The sequence below is a fragment of the Lygodium microphyllum genome, chromosome 6 (genome assembly GCF_053477565.2).
Source record: "Lygodium microphyllum isolate KBCC chromosome 6, Lygodium_microphyllum_v1.1.10, whole genome shotgun sequence".
In the NCBI taxonomy this organism is placed as follows: Eukaryota; Viridiplantae; Streptophyta; class Polypodiopsida; order Schizaeales; family Lygodiaceae; genus Lygodium; species Lygodium microphyllum.
Genome location: NC_141140.1, coordinates 126,812,527 through 126,840,373, shown reverse-complemented (window position 1 = coordinate 126,840,373; position 27,847 = coordinate 126,812,527). Strand labels below are relative to the sequence as shown.

At 42.3% G+C, this 27,847-nt stretch overlaps 1 protein-coding gene across 2 annotated transcripts; it reads left to right on the top strand.

Annotated features, from left to right (window-relative positions):
- On the top strand, positions 1–27,256 carry LOC148035099 (uncharacterized). Of its 2 annotated transcripts, none has more exons than XM_087680061.1 (6): positions 1–409; positions 627–779; positions 891–1,032; positions 1,201–1,442; positions 25,980–26,046; positions 26,559–26,694. In XM_087680061.1, the coding sequence occupies exons 1-5, from the start codon at positions 62–64 to the stop codon at positions 26,007–26,009; spliced, it is 915 nt and encodes a 304-aa protein (XP_087536187.1). In that variant the 5' UTR covers positions 1–61; the 3' UTR covers positions 26,010–26,046; positions 26,559–26,694. The 2 variants fall into 2 exon arrangements, with proteins under 2 accessions (XP_087536187.1, XP_087536186.1); XM_087680060.1 differs by lacking the exon at positions 25,980–26,046 and adding an exon at positions 26,924–27,256 and having other exon boundaries at positions 13–409; positions 26,559–26,778.
- Positions 27,257–27,847: the final 591 nt, after the last annotated feature.

Below are 27,847 nucleotides of genomic sequence, written 5' to 3'. Positions count from 1 at the left end.
CACCCAGCACCCGCATCTCTGCGCCGCGCGCACACACATATATATATATATACATGTATATATGTATATCGAGAGAGAGAGAGAGAGAGAGACGGTGATGAAAGCAGCAGGTTTTCCGTACTACGAGGCTCGGGCTGGCCATCGCGGGGCCGTGACGAAGGAATGGCTGGCACAGGCCGAGGCCGCTGTGGATTTGGAGACGGCAGCAGGAGCAGCGGCCAATGGTGTCGGCGGAGGGGCTGCTCCGCCTTTCAGTGTGATCGAGGAATTCAATCACTGGCGCAGCAACCCTGAGCTCGCCGAGGCAGTGGCTGCTATTAAGGCCCTCACAGCAGTTATCAAGCGCAGCGAGGCCACCACCATGATGGGGCTTGAAATCGAGCTGAAAAAAGCATCCGAAGCCCTCAAGGTCAGTCGTCCATTATCTTGATCTATACATACATGAAGAGCGTTTTCCCCTAAAGTAGCGTGAATGACAAAATTGGGGTTTGAATCAGTCTGTATTGCTCTTAGAAGCAGCTGTGTGAAGCCATTGTCATGGTATTTAATTGCGTTAATAAAGGAGAAAGCAATCAAGAAAACAAAGAGCACGTCTATGCTGACCTGTGCCTTTCATCTCTGCATAGGCATGGGATGAAACATCCATTTCACTTTCAGCAGGCTGTGACCTCTTCATGCGATATGTTACTCGTACTAAGGCTTTGGAATATGAAGACATTCGTGCGGGAAAATCTCGTCTTATTGAACGTGGAGAGCGTTTTGGTGAAATTTCCCTGAAGGTATACCTTGGAAAGTTTTGGCTCATCAGGATACCATGGTTTCATTTAGACTGATTGATGGAGCAAATGTTGCAGTCACTTTATCTCATGACTCTACTTTTATCTTCTTAGGCTAGAAAGACCATTGGCATGCTTGGGCAAGATTTTGTTCGAGACGGTTGCACAATACTCACCCATGGTTTTTCTAGGGTAGTCTTAGCAATCTTAAAACTTGCTGCTGCCAATGGGAAACATTTCAGTGTTATCTGCACAGGTATATTTTCAGATTCAGAACTACATGTTTTTTTTATTTTTTGGGTGTTTTTTTGTTGGTGGGGTGTGGATATGGGGTCAAATAGTGTTTTTCTTATTATTGTATACTAATACACATGCTGAAAAGCAAGTGAATTCATCTTGATCGTGTTTGTTTTTGTGTTGTTAGAGGGTAGGCCTGATAGCACAGGAATTGAGATGGCAAAAGAGATGGTTGCAGTTGGTGTTCCTGTTACACTCATCATAGATTCAGCAGTTGCCTATACTATGGAGCGTGTTGACATGCTATTAATTGGTGCGGATGGGGTTGTTGAGAGTGGAGGCATTATCAACATGATTGGAACTTATCAAGCAGCTATGGTAGCAAGGAGCATGAGCAAACCGGTATATGTTGCAGCTGAAAGCTACAAGGTATATACTGAAAGATCAGGTGACAGAAGCTTTAGTTTCTTTGCTAGTTTTTATTTGTACTATGTAGAACAATTGGGCAAAGTACAAACAAATGCTTGCATCAAACAAATACATAAGAAATTGAGCAAAAATATTATTTCAGGAAGGTGTTTTTCAGGTCTGTCTGATGAATGGGCCATTTGTATAGAATGCTAGGGAAAGCACCTGCTGAATAGCAGCATGAGGATGCTGGATAGTGGGCGGTAGCAGCACCTACCTATATAGGAGTCTAGATGTCTTGAAGGGATATTGAGGTATAGGCCTATCGTGGTCTTCAATGTTGTTCATTTATACAAATTTACGTTAGAGTGCAGTGAATGTGGAAGCATATGATGGGATTGAAAGAAAATGAACATGGAGAGTAGGGAGAGAGAGAAAGAGACAGTAGAACACAGAAATCTGCAGTGAATGAATGTTGAAATGAAGAAGACAAATATGTAAAAGGGCACATGTTGGCCATGTCTCTCTAGCTACCCCTGAAAAATAGAGAATAACAATGATCGGGAGGGGCTGGGCATAAATAGCCCATAATAAATGCATAAAAAATAACAGATTGGCCAAACTGGCTGACCAGCCTGAATACTGGCCAATTGTGCCATAAGTGCAGTGAAAATGCTGCGCATTGCCATGCACCACCTGCCCGGGATGTCTGTATTGCCCACCCTGCCCAATGTGATCCTCATGGTTGACTTTGTTGCAGAACCATTAGACGACTGCTGAAAGCTGTCTGACCTGCATAGGAAAATGCATAACTGTGCTCGACATTACTAACTATACAATAGTACACTACTTGTGTTGTCCAGGGGATGACTGAATCTCTAACATTCCCCTCTCAAATCCTAGATGCAGCATAAGGCTTAGGGATTTGGAGTGTTGTTGAAGAATGGCCTGAGGAAGAGCCTTCGTAAATAAATCTGTGAAGTTATCCTCCTGTCTTGTAAATACCACATCAATAGTCTCATCCAAGATCTTTTCTCAAATGAAATGGTATTGTATCTCAATGTGCTTTGACCTGGCATGGAAGATAGGATTTTGTACCAAAGCAATGTAAATCTCATTGTTGCAATGAAGTGTAGTAGGACTTGTCTAGGAACAACTAAGCTCTCCTAACAACCTCCGAAACAACATTGTCTCACATTTGGTAGAAGATGCCACTCTATACTCCGCCTTTGTAGGTGATAGGGCAATGATGGGCTACCTTTTACTACCCCAATAGATAGCACCTGCACCCAAAGTGAAGCAATATCATGCTATTGACTGTTGGTGGTCAACATCTCTAGCCCAATCTAAATTTGTAATCCAGTCATCTCCTATGGCTAGCTAAGGCAAGAATAGCCCTAATGGTAGCTATCCAAGCCATAGGTACAAAGGTATCATGGGAATCCACTCTTGGCCATTGCACGACTCCTTTAGGAATGAGCCGTGCCTTGTGCTTTCTTAACGATCCACTTGACTCCAATCACCTTCCTATGAATAGGCCGTGGCACAAGATCCCAAGTGCCATTCCACTCAATAACATCCACTTTTGCTCCATAGCCTTCTTTCAATGCTCTAATTGCAGAGCCTTCATGTAGGTCACTTGCGATAGGTGGGCTCTCTATCTTGTATGGCACAAGACATCAAATAATAGTTAGTACAAACAAGCTCCGTGGAATGTGCTTGGTTTCTTTGAGATCCCCATGGGCCATCCTGTGGTTGCTATTCCTCAAGAACTCTCTCAATCTTTGCATCACAGTGTATCATGTGCCTAATGAGAGAAGGCCAATACTTCCCTCACCACTCTGCCTTTGACGATGTCTCTGGAATATCCACCTGTGCTAATCGAACGGGTGAATCTAGTGGTGAAGCCATCTCCTTCTCCATTGATGGTGGAGCCTCAAGAGGCATAGGCTTCAAAGGCATTGGCTCTTGTATCCAACTGCCACGTGGATCTCCAAGTACGGGATGTAGAGAGCATCCCCCTTTGCAGCACACTTGAACACCATGAACTACGAGACAGCCAGCTTTTGAGTAAAGTAAGCCTTGGATGGCTTTCTGTAGCACCCTACCATAGGAGAGGAATGATCCTACCTACATGCCCTATCTGCAAAGGATTGGAGTTGATTTGAATGGGGAGGTGCATGGTAGGTATGACTTCCCTATGATCTACAATGTGAATGCCACTTCTCTGGAAGAATGCTTAACCTTCACTGAAAGGGATCTCCGCCCATCAATAGTAGGCTTTCTTAGAGAATTCTCATTGTGCCTAGATCTTGCTTTCATTACCGCCTGCAATTATCTCCACCTTTTGCGAATACTACTAGAACAAAAGCCTACTACAGAGGAAGAACGGTTATTGTTTCTCTTTTTTGATATTGATGGAGGAATAGATAGTTGTGCAATGACCCGTGTCTCATGATGAGAGCCATCCTCTTGCCAGCATTTTGTATGAGCCTATTAGAAAATATAAGTGATAGGAGGTTCACTGGGTGCAACCAACCGTTTTTGTCATCTATGCTCCTCAACAATGTAAAGGTTAACTTGAAGGGCTATATGCAAAGCAGAGTCTTTCTAAACAAATCCCTTAAGCCTCTTCGCAGCTTAGTCCTTGCCCATGAATGGGATGCCACTTAATGTGCTCCCTTGTAATCACAAAAAAAAGAGAAAAAAGAAGAAAGAAAATAAAAGAAAAGAAGAGAAATAAGTGAAAAAGAAAGAAAACAAAAATGAAATCCGTCCATTTGTACTCTATGAGCGTCACAATCATTGCACCTAGGGACTACCCTAGCTCTCCCTTGCTTCACTACTTAGGGTACATTAAGGGTAGTGTAGTTACTGTGAGGCACAGAGATCGAGACAATCAGTGTTTGTTAGCAGCAGAGAGAGACAGAGAGCAGAGTAGAGAGAGTGCACGATTTGTGGTTATAATGATGAGTGTACCACTTTAGGTTTTTTAGATAGATATATATGTGTAAGTACAAGTGCTAAGGGTGTGTTCACACCCGAGCACATTAAAAGGCACGAGGGCCTTTATTTCCAAGAACCTCCCACCTAAAGGCAATGTGCCTTAAGAGGAGAAAAGAATCAGCTAAGTCTAGGTATGTACAAAGTTGAAATACATATATCTATCCAACTCCCATCATCTGTCAGCAATGAGCAAACCGCTTTGCTAGAAGACCCTTCGTAAGAAGATCTGTAGGATTATCATATGTATGCACTTTGACAAGCTCAATGCTCTTAGTGTCAAGTACATCTCTAATGAAGTGGTACTTCACCTGTATGTGCTTCGTCTTTGTATGAATGACAAGATTTCGTGCTAGCATGATAGCACTCTGACTGTCACAATGGAGAACAAGTAACTCTGTAATGCCAAGCTCTCCCACCAGACGTGAAAGCCATAAAGCTTCCTTGCATGCCTCAATGGCAGCCTCATACTTTGCCTCTGTAGTAGACAATGCAACATACTTTTGTATCATGGAGATCCAAGAGACTGCTCCTCCTGTGAAAGTAAACACATACCTAGAAGTGGACTTTTTGCAATGCGTATGACCAGCATAGTCTGCATCCGTAAAGCCACAAGAGATGCCTTCTGCTTTCCAAAGCAGATACACAACTCCTTTGTGCCTTTGAGGTATCTCATAATATCTTTCATTGCTTCCCAATGCTTTTTGCCAGGGTTTGCCATGTATTTGCTAACCACTCCCATTGCAAAGGCAATGTCAGGATGTGTAGCAACCATAGCATACATCAAACTGCCAACGGCTGAAGCATATGGTATCTTGGCCATTTCAGCCTTTCTCATCATCAGATGCAGGGTTGCCCTCTGTACTGAGTTTCACATATGGAGGCAATGAAATCCCAATTGTTTCCCCCCCTCCATATTGAAACACTGTAAAACCTTGGAGATATACTCCTGCTGAGATAGATAGAGTGATCCTTTTGACCTATATTTGAGTATTCGCATGCCAAGAATGTGATTTGCATCACCAAGATCCTTCATATCAAAGCTGCCATGAAGACTTTGCTTCACTGAGGTCAAGGCATGAGTATCCCTGCCAGCAATCAACATGTCATCAACATACAAAGCTAAGATAATTAGGCTGACATCTGCTGGCTTCTTAGTGTACAAGCAGTGATCCACTTGACTTCTACGAAAGCCTTGAGACTGCATGAATGTATGAAACTTATGGTACCATTCTCTTGGTGCTTTTTTCAGCCCATACAAACTCCTTTTGAGTTTATATACCATCTTTTCTTTCCCTTTTTCCACAAACCCTTCAGGCTATTGCAAATATATATTTTCATGCAGATCACCATGTAAAAACAGAGTCTTTACATCCATTTGTATGAGCTCCATATCTTCAATTGCAACCAAGCCCAAAATGGTTCTCAATGTAGTCATCTTGACTAAAGGAGAGAAAATCTCATCAAAGTCAATTCCATGCTCCTGCTTATATCCCTTTGCAACCAATCTTGCTTTGTACTTAGGTGAGGAACCAGAAGTGACCTTCATCTTGTAAACCCATTTGCATGGAAGTGTTTTCTGCCCTTTAGGCAATTGCACCAAGTGCCAAGTGTCATTTTTCTCAAGAGATTCCATTTCTGACAACATGGCTTTATACCATTCCTTGCTGTCTTGTCTGTCTATTGCTTCCTTGAAGCAAGACGGTTCACCATAGTCTGTCAACGTGACATAATCAGCCACATTGTTTGCACCAGAAACAAATCTATCAGGTTGTCTAGTAGCCCTAGATGATCTCCTAACCCAATGATCATTGTTTGTTGGCTGTTGAGCATTTTCAGCTTGCTGTCCTGGCATTTCAGCTTGCAAATCAGCATTAACAGCTGCTTGTCCTGGATGTTGTTGCACATGTAGTGGCTCAGTATCATGAGCAATATGTGGTTGATCATTTCCAATCATTTACAACAGGTATTTGCTGCTGTACAGCGGGCACATTTTGCTGTCCAAAAGGTATTTTTTCTCGGAATACAACCCTACGGACCTCCTCAGTCTTTTCGGGCTGTTTATGCATGCGATCTTCCCGGAAGATAACATCATTGCTGCGTACTACTTTCCTTTTCTTGGGATCCCATAATCTATACCCCATTTCACCCTCGTCACCATACTTTGGCTCAAGTTTGCTGCATTTTTCTTTACGAATGTGCACAAAAGCCTCACAACCAAACACTTTCAGATGAGCATATGAAGGTGGCTTGCCCGACCACGCTTCTTGAGAAACTCCCCTCCCAAAGACTTGTTTGGTGACCAGTTAATCAAGTGTACGGCTGCCATAACAGCCTCTGTCAAAAAACCATGGGGTAATGCAGCATGAGACAGCATCGTACGGACCTTATCTTGTATGGTCCGATTTATACGCTCTGCAACTCCATTTTGGGGTGGATTATGAGGGGTAGTGAGCTCCCTCTTTATCCCTTTGCTGTCACAAAATGCCTGAAAGGCCTTGGACACATATTCCCCACCATTGTCAGAGCAAAGACACTTAATTGTCTTATCTGTCAGATTTTCAGCCAATGCCAAGAATTTTTTAAACTTGTCAAACACTTCATCCTTGCTACGAATAGGATAAACCCATACCTTTCGTGTAGCATCATGGATAAAGGTAATAAAATATTTCTTTTTTCCTAAAGATAATCCTTGCATCTGACATACATTTAAATGTACTAACTTTAGAGGAGAAGATTTTAGGGAAAGAGACTTGTTGTGAGACGTCTGTGCATGTTTACTATAAACACAATGATCACAATGCTCAAAATCAGCATAACGAAGACAAGGCAAGTAACCCAAACGAGAAAGCGCTTTCATTCTTGTTTGACTCATGTGTCCCAACCGGTCATGCCACAAAGAAACACTTGGTCGCTCGGTCACAGCAACAACATGATCACTCACACTAGATACATGGAGAGGATAGAAGGTATCACTTTTACAACCTCTGGCAATCACTCTAGATCCCTTAGAGATCTTCCATTTCCCATCACCAAAGGTGGTGTGAAATCCATCATCATCTAGCCGCCTTGTGCTAATCAAGCTCTTCTTGAGTTGAGGTACATGCCATACATGCTGAAGTGTGAAGACAGAACCATGCTGAAACTGCAATTGCACACTGCCAATACTTGCAATGTCACATGCATAGTTGTTCCCAAGATGGACAACACCATGTCGATCCCCTGCATAGGCAAAGAACCATTCACGTGTCAGAGTGCAGCAGTGCGGAAGCGTAGGGCTGAGAGAGAGAGAACGCAGAGAGAGAAGAGAGAGAAAGAGACAGTGGACGATGAAGATCTGCTGTATAAAGAATGCTGAATACAAAGATATGCAGATATATATACGGGCATAGTGCGTTGGACTGCGTGTCTCCACCTTGACGATGCAACCTGCTGTTCACCTCGAAGTCTGCAGTCTGCACTGTCTGCTGTCTGAAATCTGCGAACAGAGACGGAATCTGCGCGTGTCATCGGTCTGTAATCTGCGAGCAGAGAAGTGTACCAGACTGCTGAAAGTGCCAGGTATAAATAGCTGAAAAACCGGGGGAAAGAGGGCGCCAAAAATAGCCAGGCGGCTGCATTAAATGCAGCCGACAGGCTGCTGTAGGTCGGACTGCCACGTGGCAGTCCGATTGCACCAGCCTGCTGCCTCTGATTAGGCTATGATCTGATCTCTAACACCCCCTCTCAGAGCCTGGGCAGGGCAGAAGCCTGAGGGATCTGGAATGTCTCCGAAGAAGAGCTTGAGGAAGCGCCTTCGTAAACAAATCGGCAAGATTGTCCTCCGTCTTGCAATACTCCACAGTGATGGTCTCATCTAGAAGCTTTTCTCGGATGAAGTGGTACTGGATCTCTATGTGCTTCGTCGGGGCATGAAAAACAGGGTTCCTTGCCAAGGCAATGCAACTCTCATTGTCACATCGCAACAATGTAGGACGAGTCTGGGGGCACCCAAGCTCCTCCAATAATCGTCGAAGCCACACAACCTCGCATGTGGTGGAAGACGCGGCCCGATACTCCGCCTCAGTAGACGAGAGGGCTACCGTGGGCTGCTTCTTGCTACTCCATGAAAGAACACTTGCATCCAAAGTAAAACAGTAACCTGTAGTAGACCGCCTGTGGTCCACGTCACCGGCCCAATGTGAGTCGCTCCAACCTGCAAGTACAAGATCTGACCCATCTGTCCTTGCGGGGTAATGAATCCCTAAATCAGACGTCCCCCTCAGATACCGAAGTATCCTCTGAGTAGCCTGCCAATGCACCACCATCTTAGGTTCACTCATGAACCCTGCCAAGAGTCCAACAGCAAAACATAGATCAACCCTGGTGTTGAGAAGCCAAATCAAAGACCCAATTAACTGTCCATAGCGGGACGCATCCGCCAAAGGAGAAGCTGAATGGGAAGTGGCCTTCCAGTTTGGATCCATAGGAGTAGATAGGGCCCGACAATCCTCCATCTCAAAAGACACCAAGAGCTACTGTACATATCTCTGTTGAGAGATAAAGATCCCCCTCTGAGATTGATAAATCTCATGGCCCAAAAAGAAATGGAGTAGACCCAAGTTCGTAATCTCGAACGTATGATATAAAGCTGACTTCGTCTCTTGGACCTGTTGTGCATCATCACCTGTGACAATCAAATCATCAACATATAAGACAAACAGCACACAACCATCCTCGGAAGTGCGAACATACAGCTGCGGATCGGCCTTGGACCGCCGATATCCTAACTGAGATTGGAGGAACGAATCAATCTTCTCGTTCCATGCACGCGGAGCTTGCTTGAGGCCATACAAGGCCTTCTTCAACCTGTAGACTTTCCCATCTGAAGAACCAAAGCCAGGAGGTTGCTCAACATAGATCTCCTCCTTCAAATCACCATTGAGGAAGGCCGACTTCACATCCAACTGATAAACAGGCCATCTCCTATGGCCAGCCAAAGCAAGATTAGCTCTAATGGTTGCCGTACGAGCTGTGGGGGCAAAAGTATCATGACAGTCAATACCTGGGCGCTGTGCAAAACCTTTAGCAACAAGGCGAGCCTTGTGCTTATCCAAAGAACCATCGCTAAGGTATTTGGTCTTGAAGACCTACTTGACTCCAATCACCTTCTTCTTCGGGGGGCGGGGCATGAGTGACCAAGTGCCATTCCTCTCAATAGCCTCTAACTCAGCTTCCATAGCTTTCTTCCATGGTGCGGACTGTAAAGCCTCCTTCACGGAGGTGGGCTCTTGATCTTGCATAATACGGGTCATCAAATAATAGTTGGAGCAAACAAGCTCCGTAGAGTGTGCCTGGTGCCTCCGTTACCGCCGCGGACCATCCTACGGTCCCCACTCCTAAGGAACCCCCTCGATCCCTGAATCACGGAGTGTGTCACGGGCCCAGCGAGGAGGAGGCCGAACCTCCCCTCGTCGTTCTCCATCAGCAGAAGACTCTGGAATATCCACCGGTGGTAACTCCTCACAGGTGTCCAGTGGAACAATAGACTCTGTGTCAGAAACAGAATCAGAATCAAAAGGCAGGGGCTGCAGTGGAACTGTAGAAGGAGCTCAACTCTCCCCTAGATCTCCAAGAACGGGATGCTCCTCACCCGTTGAAGTAGCTGGAACCTCCACAAACCGCACATCACGGCTAGTGTACACATCTTGCTTGACGGGATCATACAGTCGGTAACCCTGGGACTGGGGGCTGTAGCCAACAAATACCTGTTTTCGGGAAGCTGCTTCAAATTTATCACGGTGAGCCTTGGGAATGTGAACATAGGCATCACACCCAAAGACCCGAAAGTAAGAAACATCTGGCTTCGTCCCAAAATAAGCCTAAAATGGAGTCATCCCTTCCACGGCCGAAGTAGGGGATCGATTAAGGATGTGAATTGCAGTAGCCACAGCCTCAGCTCATAGAACTTGAGGGGTCTGTCGGTGCTCCATCATGGTGCGCACCATCTCGATCACACTGCGGTTCTTCCGTTCAAGAATACCATTTTCTTGAGGAGTATTGGTATTGGCAAACTCTTGGTGAATTCCTCTATCTGCACAAAACTGAGCAAACTCATTAGAAACAAATTCACCTCCCTTGTCGGATCGCAAGGTTTGCAACTTCCGGCCCGATCGGTTCTCCTCAAAGAGAAGCCAATCCTTGAAGTGCGAGAAAGCTTCTGACTTTAATGCCAAAAAATAGGCCCATGTCATCTTGCTGTAGTCATCCACGATCAGCATGAAGTACGAGCTCCCACGCAAGGACTCATTCCTCATAGGGCCACATAGATCCGTAGATACTAGCTCCATCGGTGAAGTAGACCGCCGCGAAGTTGTGTGGGGAATGGCATCCTTATGCTGCTTCCCCCGAATGCAGGAGACACATGGCTGCTGGCTCACCACTATATCCGGCAACCCTCGAACAAGCTGTCCACGTGACGCCCTCCGAAGATAGTCATAGTTCAGGTGACGAAACCGAGCATGCCATAACTTTGTCTGTGACTGAGAGGTAAGAAGAAGAGTAGAGAGGGCGGTGGAAGACTTCAGTTTATAAATGCCATTCTCCTCATATCCGGATGAGAGAACCTTCCTCGATCCACGATCAAGGACTCGCACTGTAGTACTGTCAAACTCCACCAAAAGGCCAAGGGAGCAAATCTTATGAACTGAAAGGAGATGGTACCCTAATCCTGGTACATGCAAAACCTCTGAGGTATGGGTACCACCTCGCCCATCGGGAATAAGCTGCATCTTACCCCGACCTGCAATAGAAACTGAAGAGCTGTCTTCAATGAGAATCTGCCCACGCGAGGGTCGCAACTGGGCAACACCATCTGATGAAGGAGTCATGTGCCGTGAGGCACCACTATCAACAATCCACTCTCGAGCCTGGGGAGCCGTCATCGCAGCATTAGAAGCATTCGGTGAAGCGTCCTCAGTGACAGCTAGATGAAGAAATGCAGCTGATGAGGGTGCAGCCACCGCTCCAGAATCCTTGGTATCCTTCTTCTTGGTGTCCTTCGTGTCTTTGTCAGGGCAATCCTTCTTCCAATGGCCAGTCTGTACACAAATATGGCATGTGGAATCTTTGTCCTTGTCCTTCTCCTTGTCGTTCTTGGACTTGTTATCCCCCTTCTTCTTCTTTTGGTCCTTCCCCTTCTTCTGAGAGGCTTGACCTGTCAACGCCTCCGACTTGGAAGCATTCTGTCCCTTTAACTGTTCCTCTTGGTCCAAGACCATAGGAACCAACTCTTCCCACCGAAGAGTAGACTCTCGCTCCGAAGCAATAAGGGCAGAGTAAAATGTACCGAATCGTGGCGGCAACTGGGACAAAAGTGTGATCGCCATGTCTTCGGAGGAAATCGGCTTCCCCGCATTCTGAACTTGCATCTGAAGCTGCCTTAGCTTGTTAATGTGCTCCGGCAGTGAAGAAGACTTATTTACGGACAAGGCCCGCATCTGTACCTCCAAAGAAACCCGCTTCATTAGGGTCATCCGATTGTACATCTGATCAAGCTCCAGCCATATCTCCCGAGCCACCGTCAAGTGCTCGATGTGAGCGATCATGGCTGTAGTGCATGATAGAAAGAGAAAGGATCGAATCCTGGCATTCAGTTTGTCCCAATGAGATTGGGCCTTGGCCAAATCTGCACGAGCATCGGAAGAGAGTTTGGACTCATCTCTTACCGAGGGCCAGTCAATCTTCTCCTGTACCAACTCCGCCAAATCATAGGACTCAAGAATGGCCAACATTATGACGCGCCAAATGCAGTAGTTGTCGCCGTCAAGCTTCTGATTTGCAGGAAGAGCCGGTAAGACGGGCACCTTCTGGTCCATAATCGCCTGGAACTCCAAGTCAATCTCTGTAGACATCTTCACCTGCAATGCCTTCACAAACGCAAAAGCAGCCCCCTGTGACTGGGAAAACTCAGCCTGCTAAGGCTCTTCCGCGTCCTGAACCTTCTTCACCCGCCAAAGGCGATGAAAAAGTAAAAAACTGCACTTGTAGGCTGAAAACTCAAACTTCCTCCGCGTCAAACAGCAGTAAACAGAAGCAAATCCACCACCCGTACTCCTTTCCTGTGCGCCACACTCGTTTCAGCCTTGTTCCAAGGCGCAGCCCTCCTGTCTGCCCTTAAACGCAAAAAACGCAAATTTGTGTCGCGATGGAAACTCCTCTTCAGGTTGATTCTGCGCTCAGTCAGCCCTCAAACACTGCTCTGATACCATGTCAGAGTGCAGCGGTGCGGAAGCGTAGGACTGAGAGAGAGAGAACGCAGAGAGAGAAGAGAGAGAAAGAGACAGTGGATGATGAAGATCTGCTGTATAAAGAATGCTGAATACAAAGATATGCAGATATATACACGGGCGCAGTGCGCTGGACTGTGTGTCTCCACCTCGACGATGCAACCTGCTGTTCACCTCGAAGTCCGCTGCAGTCTGCACTGTCTGCTGTCTGAAATCTGCGAACAGAGACGGAATCTGCGCGTGTCACCGGTCTGTAATTTGCGAGCAGAGAAGTGTACCAGACTGCTGAAAGTGCCAGGTATAAATAGCTGAAAAACCGGGGGAAAAAGGGCGCCAAAAATAGCCAGGCGGCTGCATTAAATGCAGCCGACAGGCTGCTGTAGGTCAGACTGCCACGTGGCAGTCCGATTGCCAGTCCGAGTGCACCAGCCTGTTGCCTCTGATCAGGCTATGATCTGATCTCTAACATCACGATGAGGGGTGAGATGAAAGGAAGCACCTGAATCGAGAATCCAGGTATGCATGTCATCATCTCTATTTGCAAGTAAAGCATGTGCACCAAAGTGTGAAGAGACCAAGAGTACGTCATTTGCACTGTCACTGTCATGAGCGACTACATTCACCTCTTCAATTTTGACATTGCTCTTCTTAGGTTGACCCTCTTTCTTCTCTTCCTTACTATTATCTGTCTTCTTGCCCTTTTCTTTCTCTTTCTTCCATTTGTAGTAGTCACGTTTAAATTGATCCTTCTTGCCACAATGATGAGATTAAACATCTTTTCCATGTGATTTACTGCGTCCCTTGCTATCAGATTTTCCTTTCTGTTGTGATCTGCCCTAGTATGCAAAGCACTAGAAGACTTAGTGGATGCATTGTTCTGCTAATTCATTTCTTCTATGAGTAGAGCACTCTCTACATCATCATACAAAAGAATCGCATTAGAATTGCTCATAGCAGTCCTAAATGTATCCCAACTCTCTGAAAGAGTGCAAAGCAAAAATGTAGCCTTAAATTCTTCATCAATCAAGAACTTCAAGGCAACTAGCTGGCTGAAAATGGAGTTAAACTCACTCAAGTGAGTAGACATTGTTGTACCATCTTTCATATGCAAATCCATAAGCTTTTTCAGCCAATACACTTTGCTTGTGGCACTCTTCTATGCATATAGTTCTTCTAGTCGAGTCCAAATAGCATATGCAAAATCCAAGCCTTCAATGTTAAATAGCAAGGCATTAGAAATCGATAGCTCGATGGTTGAGTGTGCAAGCTTGTTTAACTCATCCCAATCGTCCTATTCCATATCTGTGGGTTTCGCCCCTTTTGTCTTAATTGGCTTTGCCTGCTTCTTTTGCAACAGGATATTGTAGCACTGTTTTTGCCAAATTGCAAAGTTATGTGCTCCTTCAAGCTTCTTTATGTGCATGAGATTACTGCTCCAACCATGATTTTCAGCCCAAATGTGACAAAAAAATTCAGCAAATGCAGGCCCAAACTGTCACACAAGTGACGAAGGTACAAACAAGTACCAACCAGCGATAAATGACCACGTAGAAGTAGAAATTTCAGATCTGTAAGTAAATTTTCAGAAGCACCAAACCATGTGCTACAGCATTCTACAACTGATTACAGCTGTTCCAAGGGCAAATGCATCACATTACATGAGAAATTCCAAAATTTTGCTGCAATTTCTGTTGTACATGTATCCATGGGCATAAAATTTGACATGCACCGTCAAAAGCCCCCAAGTTTTGTGCTCAAAGCATCAACCACACATCTGCATTGTCTCTGCTAAGCATAGAACAAGCCAAATTTGCCAAAATAGAGCAATTTCAGCAAAAACCCCCAAAATTTCCAAGTGCTAGATGTCCAAATTGCATGGAATTAAGCTTGCATGTATACAAAATGACCAAATGGGGCACACATTTTACCCAAATTGCAAAAGCCCCAAGTTGCACGGGATCCAATGTGCATCAATGTCGAGAAATAGGGTAAATTTCAGCCCAATTTTTGCATGTACATGAAAAGCGCTAAATGTCGGAGGCAAAATGTCACAAATTCTTGCAATTTCTGAGACAGATATCACTGTTTGTCTTGCTCGCACTAAATTTGGACAAATCCCCAAATTTCTTAGGTCCGGTGTGACAAATTTCAGTGAAATTGAAAAAAAAAAATTCACTTAAGTGTGAAAAGCCCCAGAATTCCCGGGCAAACGTCCACTGATTTTGCAATTTGTGAGTCAGATTATCCAGTTCTGCGTTAAGGTCTCTAAGTTCTAGAAAAGCCCCAAATTTTCGGGTGCAAAGTTGCGTAAATCTGAGTTTTGTGCTTATGTACACAAACGCCTGTTAGTGAGCAAGGGGCTTGCTTGCAGGGAACCTTTGAAAAAATTTAAAATTTTTGCAAAGGAAAAAATGACGAATTTTTTCCATTTACAGCAGCTAGCCCGTCGCCTGATCGCGTGACCTGTGGTTGATTAGAAATAACGTCGTTTGACCTGCGCCTGCAGCCACATAACTAAGTTTGACTAGGAGGTGACATTTTGACTTGTGTCTCACCAAGAGGTGTCGTTTTGCTTGCATTTGACTAGAAATGACGTTTTTGACCTGCGCTTGCAACTTGGAACTGTCACCTGGCGGAAACGTGACCTATTGACCTACACGGACTCCGAGAAGCACGAACACCTTAACCGCAGCTCTACTACTAGTTTGTAGTGACCCTGAGATACGGAGATCGAGACAGTCAATGTTCGTTAGAGAGAGAGAGAGAGAGAGAGAGAGAGAGAGAGAGAGTAGGAGAGAGCAGAGTAGAAAGTCTGCACGGTTTGTGGGTACAATGACGAGTGTACCAGTTTAGGTTTTTTAGATAGATATATATGTGTAAGTACAAGTGCTAAGGGTGTGTTCACACCCGAGTGCATTAAAAGGCACGACGGCCTTTATTCCCAACAGGCAGGACATTTTGACAGACATGTCTTCCTAAGTCACTCACAACACCTTCCCCTCCTTTACTCGAACTAGGTACTCAAGTGTGAGATAATACCTTAGGCTTGCCTATGGTTCGATCCATCTCCTAGGTCCACCATCACTTGCACAATGCATTGCACACTAAAGTAGATACACCCCCTTAGGAAATGCACTCTTTTTCTTTTTGGTACATTGTGCGGTGGTGTGGCAAGTCAACTACTATGGAGGCCTTCTTTAACCAACCGTCTATCTTCGATATCAACAACCTTTAAAATTTGCTTCATAGAAGAGCGTCCCCAACATGGCTAACCTCTCCAAAGGCTCCAAGAACCATTTTTCCGATTCAACATTTTCAGCCCGTACCATAAGTGCCATGGGACTAGCACTTACCTAGGAGTGGGGTAATGTTAACCCTCGGAAGACCAAGATGGAAAAAATCCGAAAAATCGGAAGCAGAAGACAATCCCAAGGCAAGAGAAAGACGGAGGACAAAGGTGCACTCAAAAAAATCTGAAGATACGAAGCGCAGGAAAAATTCTAAATGTAAGAGGAAGCGCATAAGAATAAGTACACCTCAATATTTTAGCCAAAAGAGCACTAGATGCATTGTAATTTATTTTGTAAAAGAGCAATGGGCTCTCTTTTGTGTAAGTTATAAGGAATGAGAGGCATGAGCTAAGGAAGGAGGAAAAAGAGTTAAGGAGTGGACAAAGGCCGGACCAAAAAGGGGATGAATGCCCAAGGAGGAGATAAATGATGTATAAAAGTCAAAAAGTGAATGGAAAAGCTCATCTTGTGTATGAGAGAGGGAGTGTGAGAGAGGGAGAGTGTGTGTGTGAGAGAGCGAGGGACCTTGGAGAAGCTCTTCTTCTCCTCTCTTCATCATCTTCTTTTTCTCTTCTTCTATCTCGCGCACATGGCTATGAAGGTCAAAGCTTGGAGCTTGGAGATAGGGCTTGCTTGAGAGCACATCCTGGATCGTGGTGCTACTGGCGGATTCGTGGGAGGAGGCAACTTGATTAGATTTAAAGATAGGTTCACTATATTTGTGTGTGGGAGAGTGTGCATGGCTATGTGAGAGGTAGCCATAGCTTGCGACTTAAAACAATAAGCAGACCGTGGGTCTTGGCAGTGTACTTGCAAGAGCGGCGACAAGTGAGGGTTTTGAATCAAATTTCATCGCATGGAGTCAAGGTGCCCCAAAGTACGAGAAAATAAAGATGGATTGTCCCATGGCCTTCATACAATAAGAAAAACAATCCCACACACTATTAGGATAAGTGCCTAGGGATTCCTAAGTATGTGTGTGCCAATCATATGGAAAATATGTGGAGAGAAGGGCAAGACGAGTAAGCAAGCAAGATAAGCAAAGCTAACATGCAAGCATAGGAAAAGAAGCACCTTTGGAGATTACATGCAGAATACGATGCAACGGTGCAACTTAGACAGTGTTCTCATAGGGAAATTGTTTACTTGTCCAAGCACCCTTTTACAATTATGTCATCCTAATAATGCGGATGAAGTTACAAATATCCATAATACATAATACATAATAAATAAATGTCTAAAAGTGAAAAGTTGTAAACATTATTACTATCACTATCAAGAGAAAGAAACCACCCCCTCTCAAACTGGAAGGAGAAGTAAGAGGAAATCACTCTCTTCTCGTTAATCTGAAGAAGTAGAGGAGAGTGTATTCAAGCTCATGTGTGGTAGTAGATACTGTAGAACCGGTCTATTGATTGCCGCAGTCAAAATATTTGCAAAGTTGTTGCTTGATGGCACAAACTCTAGGTGAATGGTTGCCTAGCTCAACCTGCTCTCTGGTGAAATGATTGTGAATCACCATGTGTCGTGTGATTGTTTGGCTGGTGCTTGTGAGAGAAATTGATCAGCATATTCTCTCAATCACACCAAGATCCGAAACAAGTCGAGCACACGACAGTTAGAGTGACTAATTTATTGTCGCTCTAACTTGTATATGCTTCAAACTATGCATGAGATGCCCATGGCTAGATAGGTAAAGTTAGACCTTGGAAGTAACAAGTTGCATTCCACTTATTACGCATTTAAAATAATGAGTTAGATTTTGAATATAAAAATTGTCATTTTATTTCATTTAGGTGAATGTTGATGAGATGAAGTTAAGTGGGGCTACCTCCAAGAGTGTCAACAAGGAGCGAAATGAGGAGCATGAGACCATCCTCAAGGATCTCTACATGGAGGTAGAAGAGATTGACTATCAAGTCTCATGGATACGTAGAGGCCATCGAGTTGTTGCCAAAGTTGTGAGCACTAGGACTGGCCCTACACTAGCCATTAGGACCTATGTGAGGCGAGGCTTTGGGAGTTTCTCTATTGCACATGCAGTTCTTGTAGAGGATGCTCCAATTATAGAGTCTGAGTATGATGATGATGGGAATGTTGCAAGTGATGGCAACTTTGGTGAGCCATCTAAGGCCTCTTCTAGTGAGGGCCGCTCTCCACCTTCCGATGTGTTGGAGTTTGATGATGAGTCGTCCTCATGAGTCTAGACATTTTGTGCTTAGTTCATTTGTAATGATAAATTTTGAGTCCTTTCATGGACATTTGCGATTGATGTATCTTTTTGGAGCACTCAATATATGATTTGTCACTCTAGTTTTCACTATTTAGACCTATATGGCATTTTACTCTTTAGACCTATATGGCATTGCAATTGTTTTCTAAACTCTAGTCTCTAATGCATGAAAATTTGTCATGATTGATCTATCTTTAAGTTGCACATTTTGTATGTATTGTTATATATACATATATAATTTTAGATTTATTTTTTAATGAAAGTACGAGAGAACATATTTTATTCTTGAAGTTTTTGTGTACGTTTTGTACCTCACTAGTTCACGTACGAATTGTATCATACTAAATGTACGAAACCACCATGGTCTCAACCATTCAGTTAGCTTTCAGAGAGAGAGAGAGAGTTGGTTCATTTTCTGATCAGAGAAAAACAATTTTCTGTAGAAGACAATCATTTGGGAGCCTCAACAGGCAAGGAACAGAATGGAGACACTCTTCTAGGGGCTTGCAACAACATTGGTGATCAAGTGATAGCATTTTGGAGATGCCCGGCAGTAGGTGACTGTATTAAATGCAGGTTGGAGCAGGCAACGTACAAACTTTAGGGTTGGTCAAAGCCATTGCCGTGGTTGGTCCATGTGAGGGGTGGTATGGTGTTAGCTACAATGGCATGCATATCAAGAAGCTCAATGAGGAGGGAGAGAGAATCAATAAATCTCTCGAGCGTATGCATGTCGGATAGGCAAAATATGGTTGCACCATACTTTCCAATGGATGGAGCGATTGGAAGAAACAAGGCATCATCAACATCCTTGTTTCTTCACCTCTTGGCACATATTTTTTGTGGGTTGTGGATGTGGGGCAAAGAGGACGAAAAACTACGGTCACATTCATATACTCATATATTTGCTAAGCTATCATTGAAGTAATCTCTTTTTTGGTTTATAATTCAATGAAGTGGTCATTGACAATGCTTCCAATTCTCGAAGAATGGGCCACTTGCTTGAAGCAGAGTTCCCGTCCATTGTATTGTCCTATGTGCCGCCCATTGCATTGATCTCCTCATAGAAGACATAGGGTCGTTGGAATGGGTGAGTAAGATTCGTAGGGGATGGTTCTTATAGTAGATTTCATCACGAAGAAGGTAAAATTCTCGGCTGACTAACGCGCCTACAATGTTCTAGAGTTGAAGAAGCCCTCCAAGACATGTTTTACCGCCATGTGGTTGCTTTTAGAGTGACTAAATGATGTGCAAACATAGAGTGTTGCCAAAATGATGATTTCTTGTAAGAATGCCGCATGTTGGTCTTTCTCCAATGCGTTTGGGAGGTAGGCATCTCTATCGGTTACCAAGTCTTGATCCATGAAAAGGGGTGGAGCTTTATAAATGGGATGTAAGAGGGTAGTCAATTTGTGGATAAGTCTTCTCATCCACTTCCATCTTCACTCCACTAAGTAAAGGATACCATCACACCTTGACATGGCATCCAATATGTCAGCACTACATTTATTTTAAAAAACATTTAATGTAGTCACGAAGAATGCGAAAATTGAAACTATTTACTTTAAACTTAATTAACTTATGCAAAAACAAGTGTAGTTACCTCGGGTCCTCCACATCTAGTACTATGCATGCCTTGATCTTCTCAATGGCTTCCCTCATGAAGTGCACGAGAAGCCCCAAGGTAGCGTCCTCCATGTCAACAGTCATGTGTAGAACCCTATATAAGGGGGTAATAGCAATGATTAGAGCTCGTACATCATTCCAAAATGCCTCTCTCATGCAAAGTCTTTAATCAAGCCTCTTTTTTGGTGGGAATCTTCTCAATATTAGGTACCCACTATCCAAAACATTGTCCTTAGAGTACTTGCACAAGTAAGTTCTAAGTACCCACTTGTAAGTTGTTGCCTAAGGCTGAATTGTTTTGTGATCAATGAGCATTGAATTTGGATTTTGAAACAATTTGAATTTCTGTCTTATGTAGGATTGCTCGGGTGGTGCATGTCAAAGAAACTAGTCAATATATTCTCTCATTCACACCAAGATCCAAAACATGTTGATCACATGGTAGTTAGAGCGACTAATTTATTGTCGCTCTAACTTGCATATGCTTCGAATTATGCATGAGATGCTCATGGCTAGACAAGTAAAGTTAGAACTTGGAAGTAACAAGTTGTATTCCACTTATTACATATTCTAAATAATGAGTTAGATTCTAAATATGCAAATTGTCATTTTATTTCAATTAGGTGAATGTTGATGAGATCTAGTTAAGCGGGCCTACCTTGAAGAGTATTATTAAGGAGCGAAATGAGGAGCAAGAGGCCATCTTTAGGAATCTCTAGATGGAGCTAGAGGAGATCAATTGTTGAGTCTCATGCATAGGTAGGGTCCGTCGAGTTGTTGTTGGAGTTGTGAGCACTAGGACCGGCTCTACATCAACGACTAGGATCTATGTGAGGCGAGGCTTTGGGAGTTCCTCTATTGCACGAGCAGTTCACATAGTGGATGCTACAATTAGGGAGCCTAAGTATGATGATGATAGGAATGTTGTAAGTGATGGTGACTTTGATGAGCCATCTGAGGCCTCTTCTAGTGAGGGCTGCTTTCCACCTTCCGATGTGTCTGAGCCTTATGATGAGTCGCCCTCATGAGTCTAGACATTTTATGCTTAGTCCATTTGTAATTATACATTTGTGATTGATATATCTTTTTGGGGGCACTCAATATATGACTTATCGCTCTAGTTTTGACTCTTTAGATATCTATATGGCATTGCAATTGTTTTTTAAACTCTAGTCTCTAATTCATGAAACTTTGTGATGATTGATCTATCTTTAAGTTGCACATTTTGTATGTATTATTATATATACATATATAATTTTACATGTATTTTTTAATGAACGCATGAAACAACGTATTTTATACTTGAAGTTTTTGTGTACGTTTTTTACTGCACTAGTTCACGTACGAATTGTATCGTACAAAACCACCCTATCCTACTATTTAATTAATTTTCAGAATTAAATCATCTTGAAAATTAATTTCAACTCTTTTGATCCTGCCCAAAATTAAATATGCCCATCCATAATTAAATTTGCTAGGCCATTTGTGACGCGGAGGGGTCTTGATGCTTTGTTGAACCTTAGATTGACATTAATTAATTAATTAATGCTAGTTCTTAGTGTCACCACTAGTAGTTATTGGCGAAACAACTATGCAAGGGTAAAAAAAAACTTACACCAATTGACTCTCAAAGACCAACCAGCATAACTTATCATAACTTTTGCGTTTGAGACCCACTGCATCCTTAGGGTCCTTGGCCTATTACCATGAAATAACTACCATGTGTATCACATGTGCTAAACAATCTTGCACATTTGATCTTAATCAAATGTTATCAGCAAGATTAGAGCATCTTAAAATTTCTCATCTCCATGACAGACCTTGGAGAGGGCGGTGAAATTTGATTAAGCACTTAATTACAGCAATTAATAAATTCATAAAATTGACATGTACACTTTGTCACACAATCTTGGACATTGGACACATTGTTGGCTCAAAACCGGCGTCCCTTTCGGTATTTCTTTAAGTTATATTGCAATCGGATGGACTACAACAGAGATTCCTTATTCTTCTTCGTTGATCCAAATGCTCATTGTTGCCACAAATGATTAGAAAGTCTTCAAATCAATTTGCCTCTTGGTTTGCTTAGGGATTGGTCTTTACCCAACTCCTTGAAAAACAAATTCAACTCCAAATTTGATATTGGCTGGTTGGCTTCTTAAATCTCCTTGAAATTCCTTCATTTTGGTTGTTGAAATTCGAGTTCTAGGCCCTTAATTTTGAGCATACATCTTGAGGTAACTGGTAAATCCTAACTTATGTTGTAAATTAGGGTTTACAGCAGAGATTGACTGAAATTTTTTCCTTTGATGGCTCAAATTGCTGGGAAACACTGAGATAACTTGTGAGCATAAGAGAGAATGCTATAGAGAGAGAAATTTCAGAGTTTCATCGTGAGAAAGGTTATGTTGCCTTGCTTAAATAGCCATGGAAGTTGTCACCTATAGCTTAGGACCACTAGAAAGATTGTTGCTCCCCTTGTATGTTGTCATTTGCACTAGAAGAATCTTGGGCTACTGTCACCCACTCCTTGACGGCTCCAAACTGTTGTCACATGCTATAGGATTGATCCATCGTGGCTGTAAATCCTATCAGTAATCTCTTCTTGCTCTCTAACAACATTCTTCTCTCTCATAATACTGAAATAGACTTCCACCAGTCCCTAAAAACGTTTTTTTCACTTGCATGGGCAAGTTTTACCAAGTGACAGCCTTCTAATCTCATTTTTCAACATTATGTAGCTTATAAAATTAATTTTGAGAATATCAATTCTAAAAATTAATTTAATAACTATTCTAGTGCTTAGAAGAGTAATTTCACTAGCCATTAATTAAATTGGCTAGGCCAATTGGTCTTTCAAGTATCTTTGAGCACTTATTGATCCTTAGAGTGATATTAATTAATTAATTAATTAATTAATGCCTAGTCGCTAATGTCACTATTGACATTAGGAGTAAATAAATTGGTCTAGGTCCAAATTTGAGATCAGGTACCACCTAGTACGTGTCAGTATAACTTATCACAACTTTTATCTTTGAGACTCACTACATCCTTGGGGTCTCGAGTTCTTGATCTACTACCATGAAATAATTGCCATGTCCATCACATGTGCTAAACAACCTTGCACATTATCGAAAAGATTAAAGCATCTCAAAATTTCACGTCCTTGTGACAAACCTTACCCTTGAAATCCTTGCAATTGTCCTCGATTGCACTACATTGTGCCAGCACTGGAGTTTCCATATGACATCATTGTTACAACATTGGTCACTGTTGTCTAACCATGCCACATGCCCCAAATCTTGCTGAAAATTTTCGCCCAGCATAAACATCTAATAATACTAAAAATTAGTCTATAATTGTTGCTTGAAACATGTTGGATGCATCCATAACTCATGTTTCTCAATTGTTCCGACTCCACAATCATAGTAAAGCATATTCGTAGCATAAACCATTTTTGAAATTGACATTTACTAACATGCTCCTGTCCATGGAACTAGTTGTAAGCCATTGAAAATTGATCACTTGCTGATTTGAGAACTAAATACAAACTACTGCAAATGTGACCTCAAAGTAATCACAGATTGATTGCAAAAATTGATAAGCAATTGATGCAAAATTGTTCCCAAAAGTGACCATAAGTGGTTCTCAAACTAATCAATTGTGTTGAAACGAACCAGAACTCAATCTTAAAATTGAGGCAAAAACTCATATCCAACTAATCATGAATCAATTCCAAATTGATGCAAAAGTATAGTTTTAGAGCCGTAGTAACAACCATACTATACTTATTTGCATACATCTTTGAGTGACTAGTACACTGAGTAGAGACCCCATGTCATACATATTGTCAGCACAATACCTTTGATGCATGTTGAATATATTCGAGATCCACTATATACGAGAGCTATCCACAATTGGAGGAGTGGAAGTGGTACCTTCCCCTTGAGCATCAAGTAATACTTTGAATCCTTGCTTTGCTAAACGTGACTAAGTTCGAACTAAAGTAAGCCCTAATTGAAAGGCATCTAGGTAAAGTTGCAACAACTGAGGATGCTTTGCCAAGTCATCGTTTCCCATCCACTTTGCATCCATTGTTCAATAATTTTGAAACTTAACCAAATATCTCCTAGAAACTTTACCTCTATATTTTTTTTCTTATGTCCAAGATCTGCCCAGGTACTAAAATCTCATTCAACTCCTCAACCTCGCGCTGAATTTCAGCAGACATATCTTGTGGCACATCACCATGAAAAGGCCTCAACAAACTGACCTGAAAGGCCTTATGTATCCGCCAATGTGGAGGTAATTTCAGACAATATGCCACATTGCTGATATTCTCCAACACTTGGAAGGGTTCATAGTATCTCATTCTTAAGTTCGGATACAATCTCTCTTTTTCTTTCATATTTTTCAGCCTTAGCCTTTTCAAAATGCAGTAATACTTAATCGCTCTCTGCAAACTACAAAGCATATGACGATCTCAACTAAGTATCAATGTTGCTCCCATTGTGTCTTGTGGTCTAAGACATAGCACCTTAAAAGATATAACAGTGCGGAATTTGCTTCCTTAAATTGACTCTCTCTCTGCGGATTGAATGATGATGAAAATTTCAGCGTGGTACCCATGTTCTCAAGCAACCCCTTCCAAAATAAACTAGTCATCTAGGGGTCTCAATCATCGATGATTCACTTTGGCATACCATGATATTTAAATATATGTTGCAAAAACAAGCGTGCCATATGATCAACCTTTATTTTGTAGGTGTCAGAGGCAAAAGTTGCGATAAGCTGTTTGGGGGTCGGTTGGTGTTAGTTTTGACCCTAGCACAATTGTTTCGCCAATAAATGTTAGTGGTGACTTTAGGGACTTGCATTAATCGATTAATGCTAGCATAAGGGTCAACAGAGGTTAGAGACCACTCCAGAATGGCTTAGCCAATTTAATTATGGATGGGAACATTTAATTTTGGGCAGTGTCAAAAAGGTTGAAATTAATTTTCAGGACGATTTAATTCTGAAAATTAATTAAATGCTATAGATAATGTTGAAAAATGGATTTAGGTGGCAAAGATGCCCATGCAAACTGAGAAAATGTTTTTGGGGGTTGGGTCTCAGTTGTTCAGTTAGTTTACAACCTCAGAGAGAGAGAGAGAGAGAGAGAGAGAGAGAGAGAGAGAGAGAGGGGGGGGGGGGGTTACTGGTCCATTTTCTAATCAGAGAACAACAAATTGCTACAAAAAACAACCATCTGGGGGTCTCAGCAAGTAGGGGACATCACAGAGACACCTTCTAGAGGTTGGCAATAGCATTGTTGATCAGGTGATAGGCATTTGGAGGTGGGTGGCAGTAGGTGACTGCATTAAATGCAGGTGGAGCAGGCAGTAGGCAGATTTTAGGGGGTTTCTCGCAAAGAAAATTAGATTTCTCTCTCATCTTGGCTCTCTAACCTTCTCCAATGATTTCTCAAAAGATCTCAGCAGAACTCAGCCAAATTTGGTGAATAGTAGGCGGATTTTTGATATAAATCCCAAATTTCTGTAGAAATTAGGGTTTGACAGCCACCTTGGGACCCAAGCCAACAGGAATAGGCATTGTACACTGAAATCAATGCCTAAAATTCGTGGAATTGAGAAGGATTTCAAATGCAAGGTCATCCAATGTAAATTGGGGCAGCTGTTGGCCAATTGGTGGTTTCAATTGTGCAATTCCTAGGTGAAAATCAAGGGGCAATTGATCCAACTTACTTGTTGATTGTACGTACAATAAGGGGCTTTTGGATCAGCAAAGGAGATTGTGAAATCTCAACTTATACGCTGTCCATTAGCAATTAAAGATAAAGAAATACCAAAAGAGGCACTAGCTTTTGGGCCAACTGGTTGTCTATTGTGCAAGACTGTGAAGGTAATGTCTACATTTCTATTTATGGTTAGTTATTAATTGCTATATTTAAGTGCTTGATTAGGTTTCACCACCCTATTCGAGGAGGAAGGTTGGTTTCATGAAATAATTGTCACGTGTATCACATGTGCTAAACAACCTTGTACATTTGATTAATATCTTAATTAAATGTTATTGGCAAGATTAAAGTATCTTAAATTTCACGTCCTCATGACACTTGCAAGTCCTTCTCTTTCAGGCTAAACCTACAAGGTTGTCGCGAGATTGAATGGCTACGAGACAATGTCACAATCCTATGGTCTAAGGTTCCGTGAGATATATCTTATCCATATTTTAAAAATTGAATTACATTGCAAATTATACGATTGAAACTTTTCAATAAAAGAAATATAAGTAGGAACACTTGGATTAGAAAAGCATTCACTAAATTTCTCTACTAAAATCGTATGTACATTGTTTTTTGTGATCCCTGAGAGCGAACCGCCCTTGATCACATGGAAATGATAATCAAGCCTAAAAGAAAGTACATGATTTTTATAGTCAATGTACAAAGTGGAATATTTATCAAAGAACCATGCATGGCATGCCAAGAATGACGTCGACATGGTCAAGTCTTATAAGTTAAGATTGTTTTGTTCAATTTGTGGATACTCTAGCAAATCATCCATGCTAGTACAATTGTGAGCACTCCACAAAGCCTTATAAACAAGTGTTATTTCTCCAATAAAATTATTCCTTGAGTTTTTGGTTGATATTGGATATTGGATGTCAAAATGTTAAATGATGAAAAACTGATAATGGAAGGTTGGTCATGCAGTTTGCAAGATTGTATCCTCTTCATCAAAGGGATATGTCACCAGCACCCCGTAGGGTGGATTTTCAAGTGCCCTTACCATCATCGGTTCAACTGGAGTGTCCAGCAAGGGATTATACACCACCTCAGTATTTAACCCTCTTGTTCACAGATCTTGGAGTTTTAACTCCCTCTGCTGTGAGCGATGAACTGATTCAACTGTATCTTTAAACTGATTTTGAAGGTGCTGTTAGTATACTTAAATTCAGTTTATTTTTTATGATTCTTGAGATTTCTTCTTCTGATGTTTAGCAACCAGAATATGGAGACAACAGGAATATGAATTTCAAGTATCCACTGAGTGATGATTTGTTTTGGTATGTTAACAGCTGGCATGTGGAGCATGATAGTAAAAGTAACTAGTAGGGTTTTCCCCAATGTATCCAGAGGATCAGCTGATTCAATGATTGATCACACTACTAGCATTTCTATCTTCTCAACTTTGGAAGGCTTTCTGCCTTGCCAGTAGTCAACTTCTCAAAGAGACTGCTGATTATGAGCCTTCAATCAAGCAGAGAAGAGGTGAGGGCATGAAAGGCAGGCATGGTGTGTACATGGTCTTCAATTTTGAGATATCTTAAGACTTGTAAGAGCTTAGTTGTATAAGTTTCAACCAGGCTGCTAAGCGACTGCCATTCTTTAATAGAACTTGTTCCACATAATCGATTTAGAGCTTTGCTAACTGATTCAGGTTAGTATTTGGTGTATGTATGATTGCATGAACTAAAAGTCTTCAGTATATTGTTACTTCCACTTTTGTAAGCTTGCTGTTCCTGGATGAATGCTGTGTATTATGGATTGCATTGTTATCTTGATTGTGGACCAAGATTAAGCATTTCATAAAGGCATGTCTGAAGGTTTCAAGGATGTTCTACAGTGAAACATCGTGTGAAGAATGCACATGATGTCCCAATGCAGATGAATAATTTATGATCTCTTCATCGTTGTAGTATGTATCTATAAGCAAAGCTTGTTCCATGTCACTGCTTCCCAATCTTCTATGTTTTAACAATAGTTGGTAACACGTGTGATGTTTATAGATACAGCTTGAAAGTGGACTTCAGAAGGTCAGACCTGTTCCAATCAAGAAGGTGAATAACACCAAGATATTCGGCAATAAGCAAAGTACTTCAGCACAGCAATTTGAAGTTCCCTTTAAAAATAATCATATCTAGCATGCTGATGTGCTGAGTTTGATTTAATGAGAGGAGAATACATCAGACAAGCACAAATTAGTTCATTGGCATGCCATC

Coding starts and splice junctions, on each gene's coding strand:
- LOC148035099 (XM_087680060.1), top strand. CDS start 62: ATGTATATCGAGAGAGAGAGAGAGAGAGAGACGGTGATGAAAGCAGCA. Junction 410..626: donor AAGCATCCGAAGCCCTCAAG/GTCAGTCGTCCA, acceptor ATCTCTGCATAG/GCATGGGATGAAACATCCAT. Junction 1,443..26,558: donor TTGCAGCTGAAAGCTACAAG/GTATATACTGAA, acceptor TTGGTCATGCAG/TTTGCAAGATTGTATCCTCT.